The 14399-nt window shown below is 37.6% G+C and overlaps 2 protein-coding genes across 3 annotated transcripts in view; one reads left to right on the top strand and one right to left on the bottom strand.

Annotated features, from left to right (window-relative positions):
* The window catches only part of LOC110461677 (plexin-A1-like), a 217529-nt gene that overhangs the window by 183630 nt on the left and 19500 nt on the right, over nucleotides 1-14399 (bottom strand). The gene's annotated exons all lie outside the window — the stretch shown is intronic.
* On the top strand, nucleotides 3798-4895 carry LOC110461728 (hepatitis A virus cellular receptor 1-like). The gene has a single exon (XM_021515354.1). It carries the CDS (start codon nucleotides 3798-3800, stop codon nucleotides 4893-4895), a length of 1098 nt encoding a protein of 365 aa, XP_021371029.1.

Raw genomic sequence — 14399 nt, 5'->3', positions numbered from 1 at the left:
CGACTGCTGGAGTAAAGGTGTCAATTACCACTGTTAACTCTGATGGAGAATATCTAAGTGATTCACTCATCAAGTCAAAACACTAACATGAGGGTTATAGTTTGTTGATATCGTGTGTCAAGGTGATATTGTTTCTAGTCATTAAAGGGTTTAATATCACAGTATTGGCTTCGTCTGAGAATTACAACATCCTGCATCATCACAAACAAACAAACAAACCCTGTAACAGCTGTCAGATGGAGACTGTTGGGGCTTTGGGCAGGAGAAATCAAGTCGCCACCCTTTAGGTGGCATGGGGTGGAAGGAATCTAATCGGGATCCTCCTGTTATGGCCGATTTACGGCTGAAGGAACAACCTCTTTGAGTGGAGATGGAGACCTTTGAAATAGGGTGTTTCTGTTAAAACCGAACAGATGTTAACATTGTAACCCAGAATACCGTTTACAACCTCCAGTGTACCTTCCTGTTCGAGTTCCCGAAGTTTTCCTGAATGAGAAATCCACTAAATCCTGTTTGTCTTTGACTTGTTCAACACCATCTGTTGGAAACAGATGAACATCAAACCCCGGGATGTAGATTTACAACCTCTGTGCCTTCGTATTTATATACTTAAGAGTCACATCTACATTTAACCTATCCTGTGAAAGGTCGAACAGAGGTCGTGCATGCACCTATACGCCAGTAACACATATTGACTCAGTGCACTAGAACTGTTTACAACATTCTGATGTGGGGACAGGAGAATGTGTTGATGTTATATTAAAGTTTGAATAAATGGATGTTATATATGTATATCATAGAACTGTACACCCAAGTCTTCCCATATAACTGTACACAAAAATCTCCCCATAAAACTGTACACCAAAGTCTTCCCATATAACTGTACACAAAAATCTCCCCCATAGAACTGTTCACCAAAATCTTCCCATAGATCTATCTGTACATTAAAGTCACTCAATAAAACTGTACACCAAAGACTCCCCTATAGAACTGTACACCAAAATCTCCCCCCTAGAACTGTACACAAAAGTTTCCCATAGAACTGAACACCAAAGTCTCACCATAGAACTGTACACCAAAGTTTCCCATAGAACTGAACACCAAAGACTCCCCTATAGAACTGTACAACAAAGTTTCCCCATAGAACTGTACACCAAAGTCTCCCAATAGAACTGTACATAAAAGTTTCCCATAGAACTGTACACAAAATCTCCCCATAGAACTGTACACAAAAATTTCCCATAGAACTGTACACAAAGTTTCCCATATACCTGAACACCAAAGACTCCCCATAGAACTGTACACCAAAGTCTCCCCATAGAACTGTACAACAAAGTCTCCCCATAGAACTGTACACCAAAGTCTCCCCATAAAACTGTACACCAAAGTCTCCCCATAAAACTGTACACCAAATTCTCCCAATAGAACTGTACACCAAAGTTTCCCCATAGAACTGTACACCAAAGTCTGCCCTATAGAACTGTACAACAAAGTCTCCCCATAGAACTGTACAACAAAGTCTCCCCATAGACCTGTACACCAAAGTTTCCCCATAGAACTGTACAACAAAGTCTCCCCTATAGAACTGTACAACAAAGTCTCCCCATAGAACTGTACACCAAATTCTCCCAATAGAACTGTACACCAAAGTCTCCCCATAGAACTGTACACCAAAGTCTCCCCATAGAACTGTACACAAAAGTCTCCTAATAGAACTGTACACCATGTTTCCCAATAGAACTGTATACAAAGATCCTCCCATAGAGCTGTACATCAAAACTCTCCATAGAACTATTCACGAGGAATTCCCTTATGACCTTTGCACAAATGGTTTCAGCTTAAATTGAAGCTAAAACCTCCTCTGCACATTTATAACAATCAATACATGTTTTGGAGATACACAGATTGATGGAATTAGAAATTGGCTCAGTTACAAAACATACTGTTCTCTAAATAAAGCATTTCAATTCCTAAAACAGAAATTCTTGTGGCATGTTTAATCCTCCCGTTTTGTCAAGGTGTTTTGACAAATGTGATTCAAAACTCATTTTTAGAAGCATTTTTTGGTGATCTTTTCCTGAAGTACATTATTCCTTTGTCATGAAGACATGACCTGTTACAGTAATCACCATTATTATCTTTATAAAAACAAAACCACATGTCAAGAACGCCTTCAAATATTCAAATTTCACAACAGAGGAACAATCTGAAATAAGTATATACAAGGAAACTGTCACCCAGTCAAATCTTCACCATTCACTTGTAGATTTCGTTTTATCACATAATGTACTGTGTCATCCAGTGAATATACCCATATCATATTTCTTTTGCATATTAACCCATGTAATACGACCTAACAGCCCTGTGATTGGTTTTAAGATTCAATTGTTTCAATTGCGATGTCACACCTTCACAAGTACATGACGTAACAGACTTGCGCACTGGAGTCAAAATGGCGTTTTTTTACATTTCAAGGCTGCATGAAAAATTGTCGTTTTACACGAATATATGGCACAAATGTTGATTATGTGATAAAAAGGATCTTACACTCGTTTTCATTTCATATGAAATTGCTGAAACTCGTCAAAAATTTTTCATTTTAGGTGCTTCTCCCTTTTGAGCCGGAAAAGATCAGCTAGCCACCCCCTAGGGGAAGATGGCCTCTTGCAGAATGGCGCTATCTAAGTCATAACAATAGTATGATGTCAGGTCATCAATGTATTGACATCATGTCAACAGATATAGACCATGGGAGACAACTCTGGATTTGCTGGAAAAACATGCAATCAACGCTTGTCGATGGATTTGTGAGTGAAACAGGGTGGGAGAAAAACAATCCGCCCCTACCTTGAGAGTGTGACAGAGAAATCTCCAATCTTCGGGTAAGGACAATCAGGAATACCATCCCTCGGGTAAGGACAATCAGGAATACCATCCCTCGGGTTGGAGATTTCTCTGCCATAACCTCGGGATGATGTTCTCTAATGTCGTACCCTCGTTAAAGCCTCGGGTTATATAAGACAATCAAGAATACCATCCCTCAGGTTGGAGATATCTCTATTAGTCAAGATTCTGATATTCACTTCAGGGTCACTACTAAAAAATAATCGTAGTATACACATGTACATCCAACGCAAAAGTTTTACATTAAATATCAAACTTGATTTATTAATTAAACCATCCCCATTTCAGGACCTCTCCATTTAAACAATCAGAAATCTCTCTCAAAAAAATCATGCATGCCCGATTTTATTAAATTTGATAAAATCCTTTTAAAACAAATTTGAAATTGTGAACAAGTTTTTGAACGACCATATTTGTAGCCATGCCATTTGCATTGGATTTTTAATGGACTCTAAAACGTAGCATCAGTTATCAGAGTGATGGCAGGAACCTGGTTTTAATCCGGTTATTGTAAGGATTGACAGGTGATCATGTCACAAGGCCATTGTGAAACGACAAACCTTGAAATCCAAGAAAAAACAGCTCAAAAATCTACTTGGGAAACAATAAAAAAAAAAAAAAAAAAGCTTTCATAGACGGCAACAAATGTTTGTATCAAAAATCCACGACAGCAAAGAATTCTGAAGGGACATCAGCGACAATACACAAACAAGGACAGCAAATGGTTTCCTAATGGACATCAGTAATTATTTGTATCCCAAAACAACAACAACAATGGTAAATATACACCAATAACAACTACAGCAGCTAACACCAGAAAACAACAGAAACAACGGTTGATACCAATAACAACTACAGCAGCTAAAACCAGAAAACAGCAGAAACAATGGTTAATGCCAATAACAACTACAGCACCCAACACCAGCAAACAACAGAAACAATGGTTAATACCAATAACAACTACAGCAGCCAACACCAGAAAACATCAGAAACAAAGGTTAATACCAATAAAAACTACAGCAGCTAACACCAGAAAACAACACAAACAACAGTTAATACCAATAACAACTACAGCACCTAACACCAGAAAACAACAGAAACGACGGGTGATACCAATAACAACTACAGCAGCCAAACCAAGAAAACAACAGAAACAATGGTTAATACCAACAACAACTACAGCAGCTAACACCATCAAACAACAGAAACAATGGTTGATACCAAAAACAACTACAGCAGCTAACACCATCAAACAACAGAAACAATGGTTGATACCAATAACAACAACAGCAGCTAACACCAGAAAACATCAGAAACAAAGGTTAATACCAATAACAACTACAGCAACTAACACCAGAAAACAACAGAAACGACGGGTGATACCAATAACAACTACAGCAGCCAAACCAAGAAAACAACAGAAACAATGGTTAATACCAAAAACAACTACAGCAACTAACACCAGAAAACAACAGAAACGACGGGTGATACCAATAACAACTACAGCAACTAACACCAGAAAACAACAGAAACAGCGGTTAATGCCAATAACAACTACAGCAGCCAACACCAGAAAACATCAGAAACAAAGGTTAATACCAATAACAACTACAGCAGCTAACAACAGAAAACAACAGAAACAACGGTTAATACCAACAACAACTACAGCAGCTAACACCAGCAAACAACAGAAACAATGGTTAATACCAAAAACAACTACAGCAGCTAGCACCAGAAAACAACAGAAACAACGGCTAATACCAATAACAACTACAGCACCTAACACCAGAAAACAACAGAAACGACGGGTGATACCAATAACAACTACAGCAACTAACACCAGAAAACAACAGAAACGACGGGTGATACCAATAACAACTACAGCAGCCAACACCAGAAAACATCAGAAACAAAGGTTAATACCAATAAAAACTACAGCAGCTAACACCAGAAAAACAACGGTTAATACCAAAAACAACTACAGCAACTAACACCAGAAAACAACAGAAACGACGGGTGATACCAATAACAACTACAGCAACTAACACCAGAAAACAACAGAAACAAGGGTTAATACCAATAACAACTACATCAGCTAACACCAGAAAACAACAGAAACAAGGGTTAATACCAATAACAACTACATCAGCTAACACCAGAAAACAACAGAAACGACGGGTGATACCAATAACAACTACAGCAGCTAACACCAGAAAACAACAGAAACAATGGTTAAAACCAAAAAAAACTACAGCAACTAACACCAGAAAACAACAGAAACAACGTTTAATACCAAAAACAACTACAGCAACTAACACCAGAAAACAACAGAAACAACGGTTAATACCAATAACAACTACAGCAGCTAACACCAGAAAACAACAGAATAAAAATTAAAGAAACAACATCAAAAGGTTTATATTAAGAAACAACATCAAAAGGTTTATATTAAGAAACAACAGCAATGGCCTATTTGCAGAATTAACACTAAAGAGTCAAGTCCAGAAAACACCACTGTCCCATGTCTCTGCAAAGTACCACCAAAAGTTCATCTCTTGAAACAACAGTAGCATTGGTCCTGTTTTAGAAACCACAACGGACTATGTTGTGTAACGTGGAAATTTCCCAGATAAAACTATCCTGTTACCAATCACACACCCAACAGTAATATAAAATACTACCAACAGAACCAGACCTGTCCAAATTTTATTGTCCTCGTTCTCCAAACCATTCAATATTGGCACGATATGTCTTGCTAAGGCTTGTGTTAAGTTTTTTTCTCACTCTCAGCCATCGGAAAGTTGACAGAAAGTTGTTTGTATTGATCACCACAATCAAATTTCTACACGAGTAAGACAGTGTTATAGGACTATGATACAACGATCTGCCTATGAAAACGACAATTCTTGTCAAAATTGTTCCCCCAGTCAAAATCAATTTAGTGAAAAACCCACACCATTGAATTCCCTGGAGAGCGTTCTTCTCGAGAGGAAACGGCAGTAAAGTGAGGTGGGGGTAGTTTGTTTGCATGTATTATGGCATTTATTGGTTTTGGAGGGAAAGGGAATGGCAGCATCATATGGATCTGATATCCCCCTCTGTGGCGGAAATGTAAGGCAGACGGGCAATGTGACATTGAGAGGATGTAGGTATGCCATTTTATACCTCATCTAGATATCTGACTTCCTCACAATCTATACGCACAAGCAATCCGGTCCCAATTTGTCTGTGGCCGTTCCAATATAAAACAACATTACTGGTTCTGTTCCTGGTTTGAATGTTATTATACTGTGTAGATTAGTATGATCATTCAAATAAAAACACTTTCTTTGTCAAATGGAATCTAACCTGCACTAGGAGACCACTCATTTGAAGTAGAACAAGAGGTTTCTTAATACAGGTTGAATTCACAAAGAAATTACTATGTGTGGGAACATCAAAAGTGGTCATCAAGAATAAATAAAATGATATTTTTTTATTTTTTTTTTCAAAATTGCAGTGAATGGTTATTGGTTAAGATGGGAAATGTCTAATTTCAATTTAATGTAATTGAAATGATTCAAAGTCATTTAATCGGACCAGCTTTTGAAACTCATATAATAAAAAATCCTTAATTTCTGCAAAAATGACAAGCTGTTGATGATAGGCACACCACTAACGGCCATCTGTGTGTGTTTGTACACGTTGTTCCTGTTAACGCGAGGTACATCACAGACGCGCACTGGTATGAATTAATATCCATCTTGTTTTTGGAATCATTAAGCCTGCAGTTTTTTTTATCACAGAAGCCTAATGATCCCCTTCAGACGAAACCTCAGATCATAGCCATTCTTGTCTCTTGCATAGCATTAGCTTAACAGAGACCTGGTACATTTGACATAGCACACTCCATCTCACTCACTTACACCTGTTTGGTTCAAATGGCAAGTCAGTCTCTAATAAGCTGTTTGCCAAGTGCACAAGTCTAATGGTAGACACACTATATATATGGCAGAGTGTATTCATGCACAGATATTGTTTTCTCATAAACACAATATTTCTGTAATGCAGTGTCTAGAAAATATGAAATTTGAAACTTAACCGGAATCTGACAGAAAAAAATTGCAGATTTCTTTGAGATATTATCGGGATCATGTCATTAAAGTTTTTGAAAGCTATAGAATGTTATCTCTATGAACGGAAATTTAAATTAGAATATAAAAATTCTCTGACAGATGTAAACAAAAACAATAAAAAAACCTCTAAATTACATACAAAAAATGTATTGTCATGGCCACCAACGCTGCTTCCATTGTTACAGATGCTCCCCCTGGTGGTGGGGATCCAAATTATAGATACAGGATAATTTCATCTGAACTATAGGTCACATGACCAGAGGGGCAGTTTTTAAACACATCAATTTGTATTCCAAATGCTGAAAAAAATGGAAACCATCTGATAAGGTTCAATGTTCCAACAAGTAGGCCATAAAAGTTGGTGGGATGCCAAATGCCTGGTCAAGAGAATAACCACTATCAGAAACTATATTTCTTTTCTATTACAGTCCCTACAGCAGCATTGTGATGCTGATCTTTCTCCGATTTCACAGACAAGAGGGGGCCTGTTCCAGGGGATCAAGGTTTTTTACGAGGGACTTGTGTATGGACTTGCCGGTTTAATTCTTGTCCATATTATTTTAGCTGATGGTAGATAAGCGTGGAGCTGCGGTATTTCAATGTTATCCTGGCAGCTCGCAGTTTCTTTATTATAGCCCACAGATGCTTTAACTTTTGTCCAGTAAATTCCATTTTACATGGAAGGAAAAATCTCTAATCTAGAGAGAAAACAGCCACCATGCCACATCGGTTTTATGAAGACTACCTATTAATTTGAAACTATTTTATCTTCATATTTAAATTTTCTGTCATATCTGACAGTTGAAAATACGATACAGGAGGGTTCTGTTACAAAGGAATCTCAGGAACTCCAGCTTACTTCAGAGATTGTCTATCTGACTAAACTGATAATACTATTTCTTACATGTTTACCCAAATAATAATCAGAATATGCTGGATGTTTTTGTTTATTTTTATTTTATTTATTAAAGCTTTTAAATACAATTAAAAAACAAAGATTAATTGGAGTTTCAATAACATGAGATATTTTGATAATGTTTAAATTCTGTAGTGTCTGTTGCAGCAATATTGAAGTCAGATAACCATAAAAACCAGCTTAAAAACAAGCCTGCGGATCATGTATTTTTGTCACGACATCACATCCTTATTTTCAATTCTAACTGCCGAGGCTGACCTAACGGAATTGTACATAATTCGAAGACCTTGCAACAAGAATCAACAAATCATTGCAAACATCATTTTTTTTGTAAGAACAGCTATTTTAAGAACATTGGTTGGCAAATTTTCAAAGTCATCCATGCAAGTTCTTTATTTTATTCATGTCTTTTTTATTTCACAAACATTCCCTCAGTGGGCTGGGAGGAAAGAAAAAAATAGCAATTTTCACATTGTAACATATCGTGACAGCTAGAACTCTGCATTAACTTCACACCTAAGTTATAAAGTAAAACATTGATGTGCTTAAATTATTAAAAAAAAGCTTAACAGTGGGAGTGACCTCCCCTACACTCCAATTGCTTAATATCAAATCTGTTTTTTATAAAACCAGCAAAAATGTTATCATTTCAACAAAAGTCAATTTATCTTAAAATACTTTGTTCTGAGAATAGACCAGACTATTGTCGATATGCCATCCTTGGAAAAAAAATGGGTTATTATTACAAAAAGAAAAACAATCGTTTGTTGTATGATTCTGCGAGACTGACACGAAAAGTACTGACCGAACCTGTTGACACCTTTCATCTACAGCACTGAACTGACTCCTCACACTGGACCCAAATCACCTCCATTCATCAGAGAGCTCTTACCAAAATGACAAGTATTTGTGAAGCTGTAAAACCATGTTAATCTACACCATTTCAAACATATCGGGTACCTAATAAATATTTACACTCCACAGACCCAGACATATGTTTTACATTTTTTTGCCTGTACAATATATTACAAGAAAGCAGTACCAAAGGTCTATACACATTCTCACAAGGTCAATCATGTTGGCTGATGTTTGGCAACACTTACTAGAGGAATGGGAACGGACCATGTAAAATACCATTAGGGCTTACAGCTTGTGCCCAACACATGTTTCCATGTCAACGCTATGTTTACATTGAAGCCATTTGCCAGTAATCCGTCAGGTGCCCTAAGAAAGAGACTCTTGTAGGTATCATAATTATAAGATTAGCTAGCTCTGACATAAAAGGTTGATGAAGTCCGGATAGACGATAATTGTGATGCGTATCAATCTGGGGATTTATCGTTATATATTTGGATACAGTAATATAGTTTAACTGTGATAAGCTCACGCTCTGTATTAAGCCCATGCTCAGTAATAGACCCATCCCCTTGTTAATTGGATTTTACAAAAAAAGGATATTTCTTGAAACATTTTTGAATAATACTTCAGGAATGAGTGGGTCTATTTTATATTTCAAGTGAAATCCCAGATTGATTATTAGGTTTATATGGATATTTCAAACCTAAATTTACCGTCTTTTCGGTACTTTTTATGTCCTATATTTCAGCATTAAACTACTTTCAGTTGGCATTTGTACAGACTCTAAATAAACATACTGACTAAAAACAATGTTATGACAGTGCAACAGAACTATTCTAAAGGATGAAAGGTTTCAAATCGGAAAATGTTCTCATCTTTTCACCATGCTGTTATGAGTGACCTGGGACCAATAATGTTTCAATGTCACATTAAATCTCTGAAAGCTAATTTCTGAATGGTTCCAAATGTCACCTGATGGTACTTGAAACCTAGAAAACACTCTACCTTGGTCCAGGAAAAATGGTTTGTTTGCTTCTTTTTCCCTCAATGACAAGAAGAACTGGATCAAAACAGCTGAGCGTTGTACGTTACAGGGATAATCCTGCAGGGGGCCATGGGGCCGTTGACCCCTCAAAGCTGAAATTGACCCTTCCATGTTCTAATTTAATTTTAATTTTACATAGAACGGCCCTCTTAATTTTGATATAGACTAAAAGTTGTTGAAAATGGCCCACTGCTCTCAAATTCCAGGATTTTCCCTGCGTTATTGGCCAAGGTTAATATTAATTTCCCAGGAAGTTGTCTTGAGCAGCGTTTACCACTTTGATCACAATAAAGGTGTCCTTAGTCCGGACTCCTTCCGACATCTAGTATCCAAAGTAATGCTTTATAAGCAAGGTCCCTGAATTCACCATCTATAGATGCCTTATAAACAGCTCAATACAGATACTTTACTTTTTACAACCATTCAGACCTGCCAATCCATAATCCCTTGAATGATACAAGCAGGTTTTTGCTAATTTCAGATATACAGAGTTATCTCCCTTCCACAAGATAGTTACTTCCATCCTCCTTCCCAATAGAATTCCATCATGGAGTACAGTTTCAGGAAAAGATTGTGATGAAATGATATCTTAATTGTATATATCTTTTAAAGTATGTTTTATACATACAAACGAAGGGCTGGTGATTATGATTTTTTTCCACACATTTTTTGGCAACCAAACAAGGACAACACTGGGGGAAATTCAATACTTTTGTTACTATTGCTCGCTTGTTTTGGTGACAGTATTTGAACAATGGCAACAATCAAATTTCCATATACAGTTCATTTCATCCGCCATAATATGAAAGAAAAGATAATTTGTCGTTTTTCGTTATTGCCTCTAGCAGAAATCATTGGCAGCCATCATTTTCATTGCATCATTTTCCTGCTCAGTAAATATTCTGATTACCTAATCCTCGTAACTATATAGTCAGTTTTCCCCGATCCGAAAATCTGCATCGTGTCTGTGGTACATATTGATGGATTGGTACAGGGCTTTCTATCAGGGGCACCTAATTCCGTGTAGTTCTTGGCAACTAATCTATGGACGACAAAAACCTGTACAGTTTTAAGTATAGTTGTCAATCGGGGATGTGCATTACCTTGGTGATAAAGACCCATCAAAGTTATTGAGGAAGTTAGAATATACAGCCCACACAGAGAATTAAGTCGATAATATTCCAGCAAATACTCCAGGAAATTCCAACATACAAGATGAACAGATAAAATTAATGTCTTGTTACTCCATTTCAGCTTCTGAGGGGGAAGCACATGGTGACATATCAATAAAATATATCTGGGAATGAACAGAAGACGTATCTAAACCATCTACTACCAGGAACACTGACCCTACACCTTATATAAAAGACCCCACTATATCATTTGAGACTTTTTAATTACGCTTTGCCAGATGCCCAAAATTCAACCCCAGTCAGCATTTCAAATGGAGAGGATTTTTAAATTGGAAAAACTTGGCACATGATTCTATTGCTGCGTAGTTTGTATGGCTATACACAGTTGTACATGATGGAGATCTGGAATCTAACATGGCTCTATACATCAATGTGTCCTTTGTGTCTGATTCCTATTCCCACATAAACCATACACAGCACCAGTTACACACAGCACCAGTTGTACACAGCACCAGTTGCACACAGCACCAGTTGTATACAGCACCAGTTACACACAGCACCAGTTGTACACAGCACCAGTTACACACAGCACCAGTTGTACACAGCACCAGTTGAATTGTATACAGCACCAGTCATATACAGCACCAAATACACACAGCACCAGTTGTACACAGCACCAGTTGTATTGTATACAGCACAAGTCATATACAGCACCAGTTACACACAGCACCAGTTGTACACAGCACCAATTGTATACAGCACCAGTTGTATACAAATAACCAGTTGTATACAGCACAAAGTAAACACAGCACCAGTTGAATTATCTACAGAATCAGTTGTACACAGCATATGTTGAATTATATAAGCACCAGTTACACACAGCACCAGTTGTATACAGCACTACTTGTATACAGCACTAATTGTATACAGCACCAGTTGTACGTAGCATCAATTGTATACAAGGAACCAGTTGTATACAGCACCAAATATACACAGCACCAGTTGTACACAGCACCAGTTGTATTATATACAGCACCAGTTGTACACAGCACCAGTTGTATTATATACAGCACCAGTTGTACACAGCACCAGTTATATACAGCATCAGTTGTATTATATACAGCAGCAGCTGTACATAGCACCAGTCGTACACAGCAACAGTTGTTTTATATACAGCATCAGATGAACACAGCACCAATTATATACAGCATCAGATGAACACAGCACCAGTTGTACACAGCACCAGTTGTTTTATATACATCCCCAGTTGTACACAGCACAAATTATATACAACATCAGATGAACACAGTACCAGTTGTATACAGCACCAAATATGCACAGCACCAGTTGTATTGTACACAGCACCAGTTGTATTGTACACAGCACCAGTTGTATACAGCACCAGTTGTACACAGCACCAGTTGTACACAGCACCAGTTGTACACAGCACCAGTTGTATTGTATACAGCACAAATTGTACATAGCACCAGTTGTATACAGAGCACCAGTTGTATACAGAGCACCAGTTGTATACAGCACCGGTTGCATACAGCACCAGTTATATACAGCACCAGTTGTATTGTACACAGCACCAGTTGTACACAGCACCAGTTGTACACAGCACCAGGGGTAGACAGCACGAGTTCTACACAGCACCAGTTGTATTGTATACAGCACAAATTGTACATAGCACCAGTTGTATACAGAGCACCAGTTGTATACAGCACCAGTTGTATACAGCACCAGTTGTATTGTATACAGCCCAGTTGTTTTATTACACAGCACCAGTTGTATACAGCATCAGTTGTATTATATACAGCAGCAGGTGTACATAGCACCAGTCGTACACAGCACCAGTTGTTTTATATACAGCATCAGATGAACACAGCACAAATTATATACAGCATCAGATGAACACAGCACCAGTTGTACACAGCCCCAGTTGTTTTATATACATCCCCAGTTGTACACAGCACAAATTATATACAACATCAGATGAACACAGTACCAGTTGTATACAGCACTAAATATGCACAGCACCAGTTGTATTGTACACATCACCAGTTGTATTGTACACAGCGCCAGTTGTACACAGCACCAGTTGTGCCCAGCACCAGTTGTATTGTATACAGCACCAGTTGTAAACATAGCACCAGTTGTATACAGCACCGGTTGTATACAGCACCAGTTATGTACAGCACCAGTTGTATTGTACACCGCACCAGTTGTATTGTAAACAGCACCAGCTGTATTGTATACAGCACAAGTGGTACATAGCACCAGTTGTATACAGCATCAGTTGTATTATATACAGCAGCAGGTGTACATAGCACCAGTCGTACACAGCACCAGTTGTTTTATATACAGCATCAGATGAACACAGCACAAGTTGTACACAGCACCAGTTGTTTTATATACAGCATCAGATGAACACAGCACAAGTTGTACACAGCACCAGTTGTATTGTATACAGCACCAGTTGTATTGTACACAGCACCATTTGTATTATATACAGCACCAGTTGTATTGTACACAGCACCAGTTGTATACAGCACTGATTTTATACAGCATCAGCTTAACACAGCATCTCATCTCACACAACCACTACAAGTTTCTATATTTCCACCTCAATTTGATAAACCTACTAGTTGGTAAACATTTTTGGTACCCACTTGTGTTAAACACCCTGGATGGGATTTCTTTGTTTAATTTTTGAATTATGACATATAATGATGCTTTGCTCATCCTCCGTTGTGACGACATTGTTCCTGGCAATTGTTTCCTTGAGGGAAAAATATAATAATGTCACCAAACTAAATATGGCTGGTTATCATGTTAATCCAACTCACATAAGTTAATTTTCAAATTGTAAAAAGAAATCAGTAAATGTTGTGTTCCAATTAAATTTGAAAACTTATCCAACTCCAGTTAGATAAACATGATAACAAACCATCACTCGTCGGGGAACCTCTAGGTATACAACGCCATTTGTACACCACTAGTTGTACACACCAAAAGTTGTAGGCAACAAAAATCACACTCCAGGAAACACATTGCCAAATTTTGTTTATTTTTTGTCAATATGTTGATATGACACATTAGTTCCCATTGGTGATCAGGTGGGGACATTCAGACAGCAGGAAAGGGAGAATGCACAGAGTCTTCAATCAGATTCGTCAATTTAGAAATATGTTATATCAAAGTTTTACTCTTTACACAAACAAAGTACATATTGAAATATATCGCAACGTTTCAAGACCAACTGGTCCCTTTGTAAAGCTATCACTTAGCTATACGAGGTTTGAATCCTAATCCTAATCATAACCAGCTTCGGAAAACGTTCAAATTTAGTTTACAGCTACTGATGACAAAACAGTCTTAAACGGTTTACAGATCATACAAACAATAAAGCTCCTAATCATTTGCTT

The sequence above is a fragment of the Mizuhopecten yessoensis genome, unplaced genomic scaffold, assembly GCF_002113885.1.
Source record: "Mizuhopecten yessoensis strain PY_sf001 unplaced genomic scaffold, ASM211388v2 scaffold10651, whole genome shotgun sequence".
Classification (NCBI taxonomy): Eukaryota; Metazoa; Mollusca; class Bivalvia; order Pectinida; family Pectinidae; genus Mizuhopecten; species Mizuhopecten yessoensis.
This window is presented reverse-complemented; position numbering and strand designations above follow the sequence as displayed.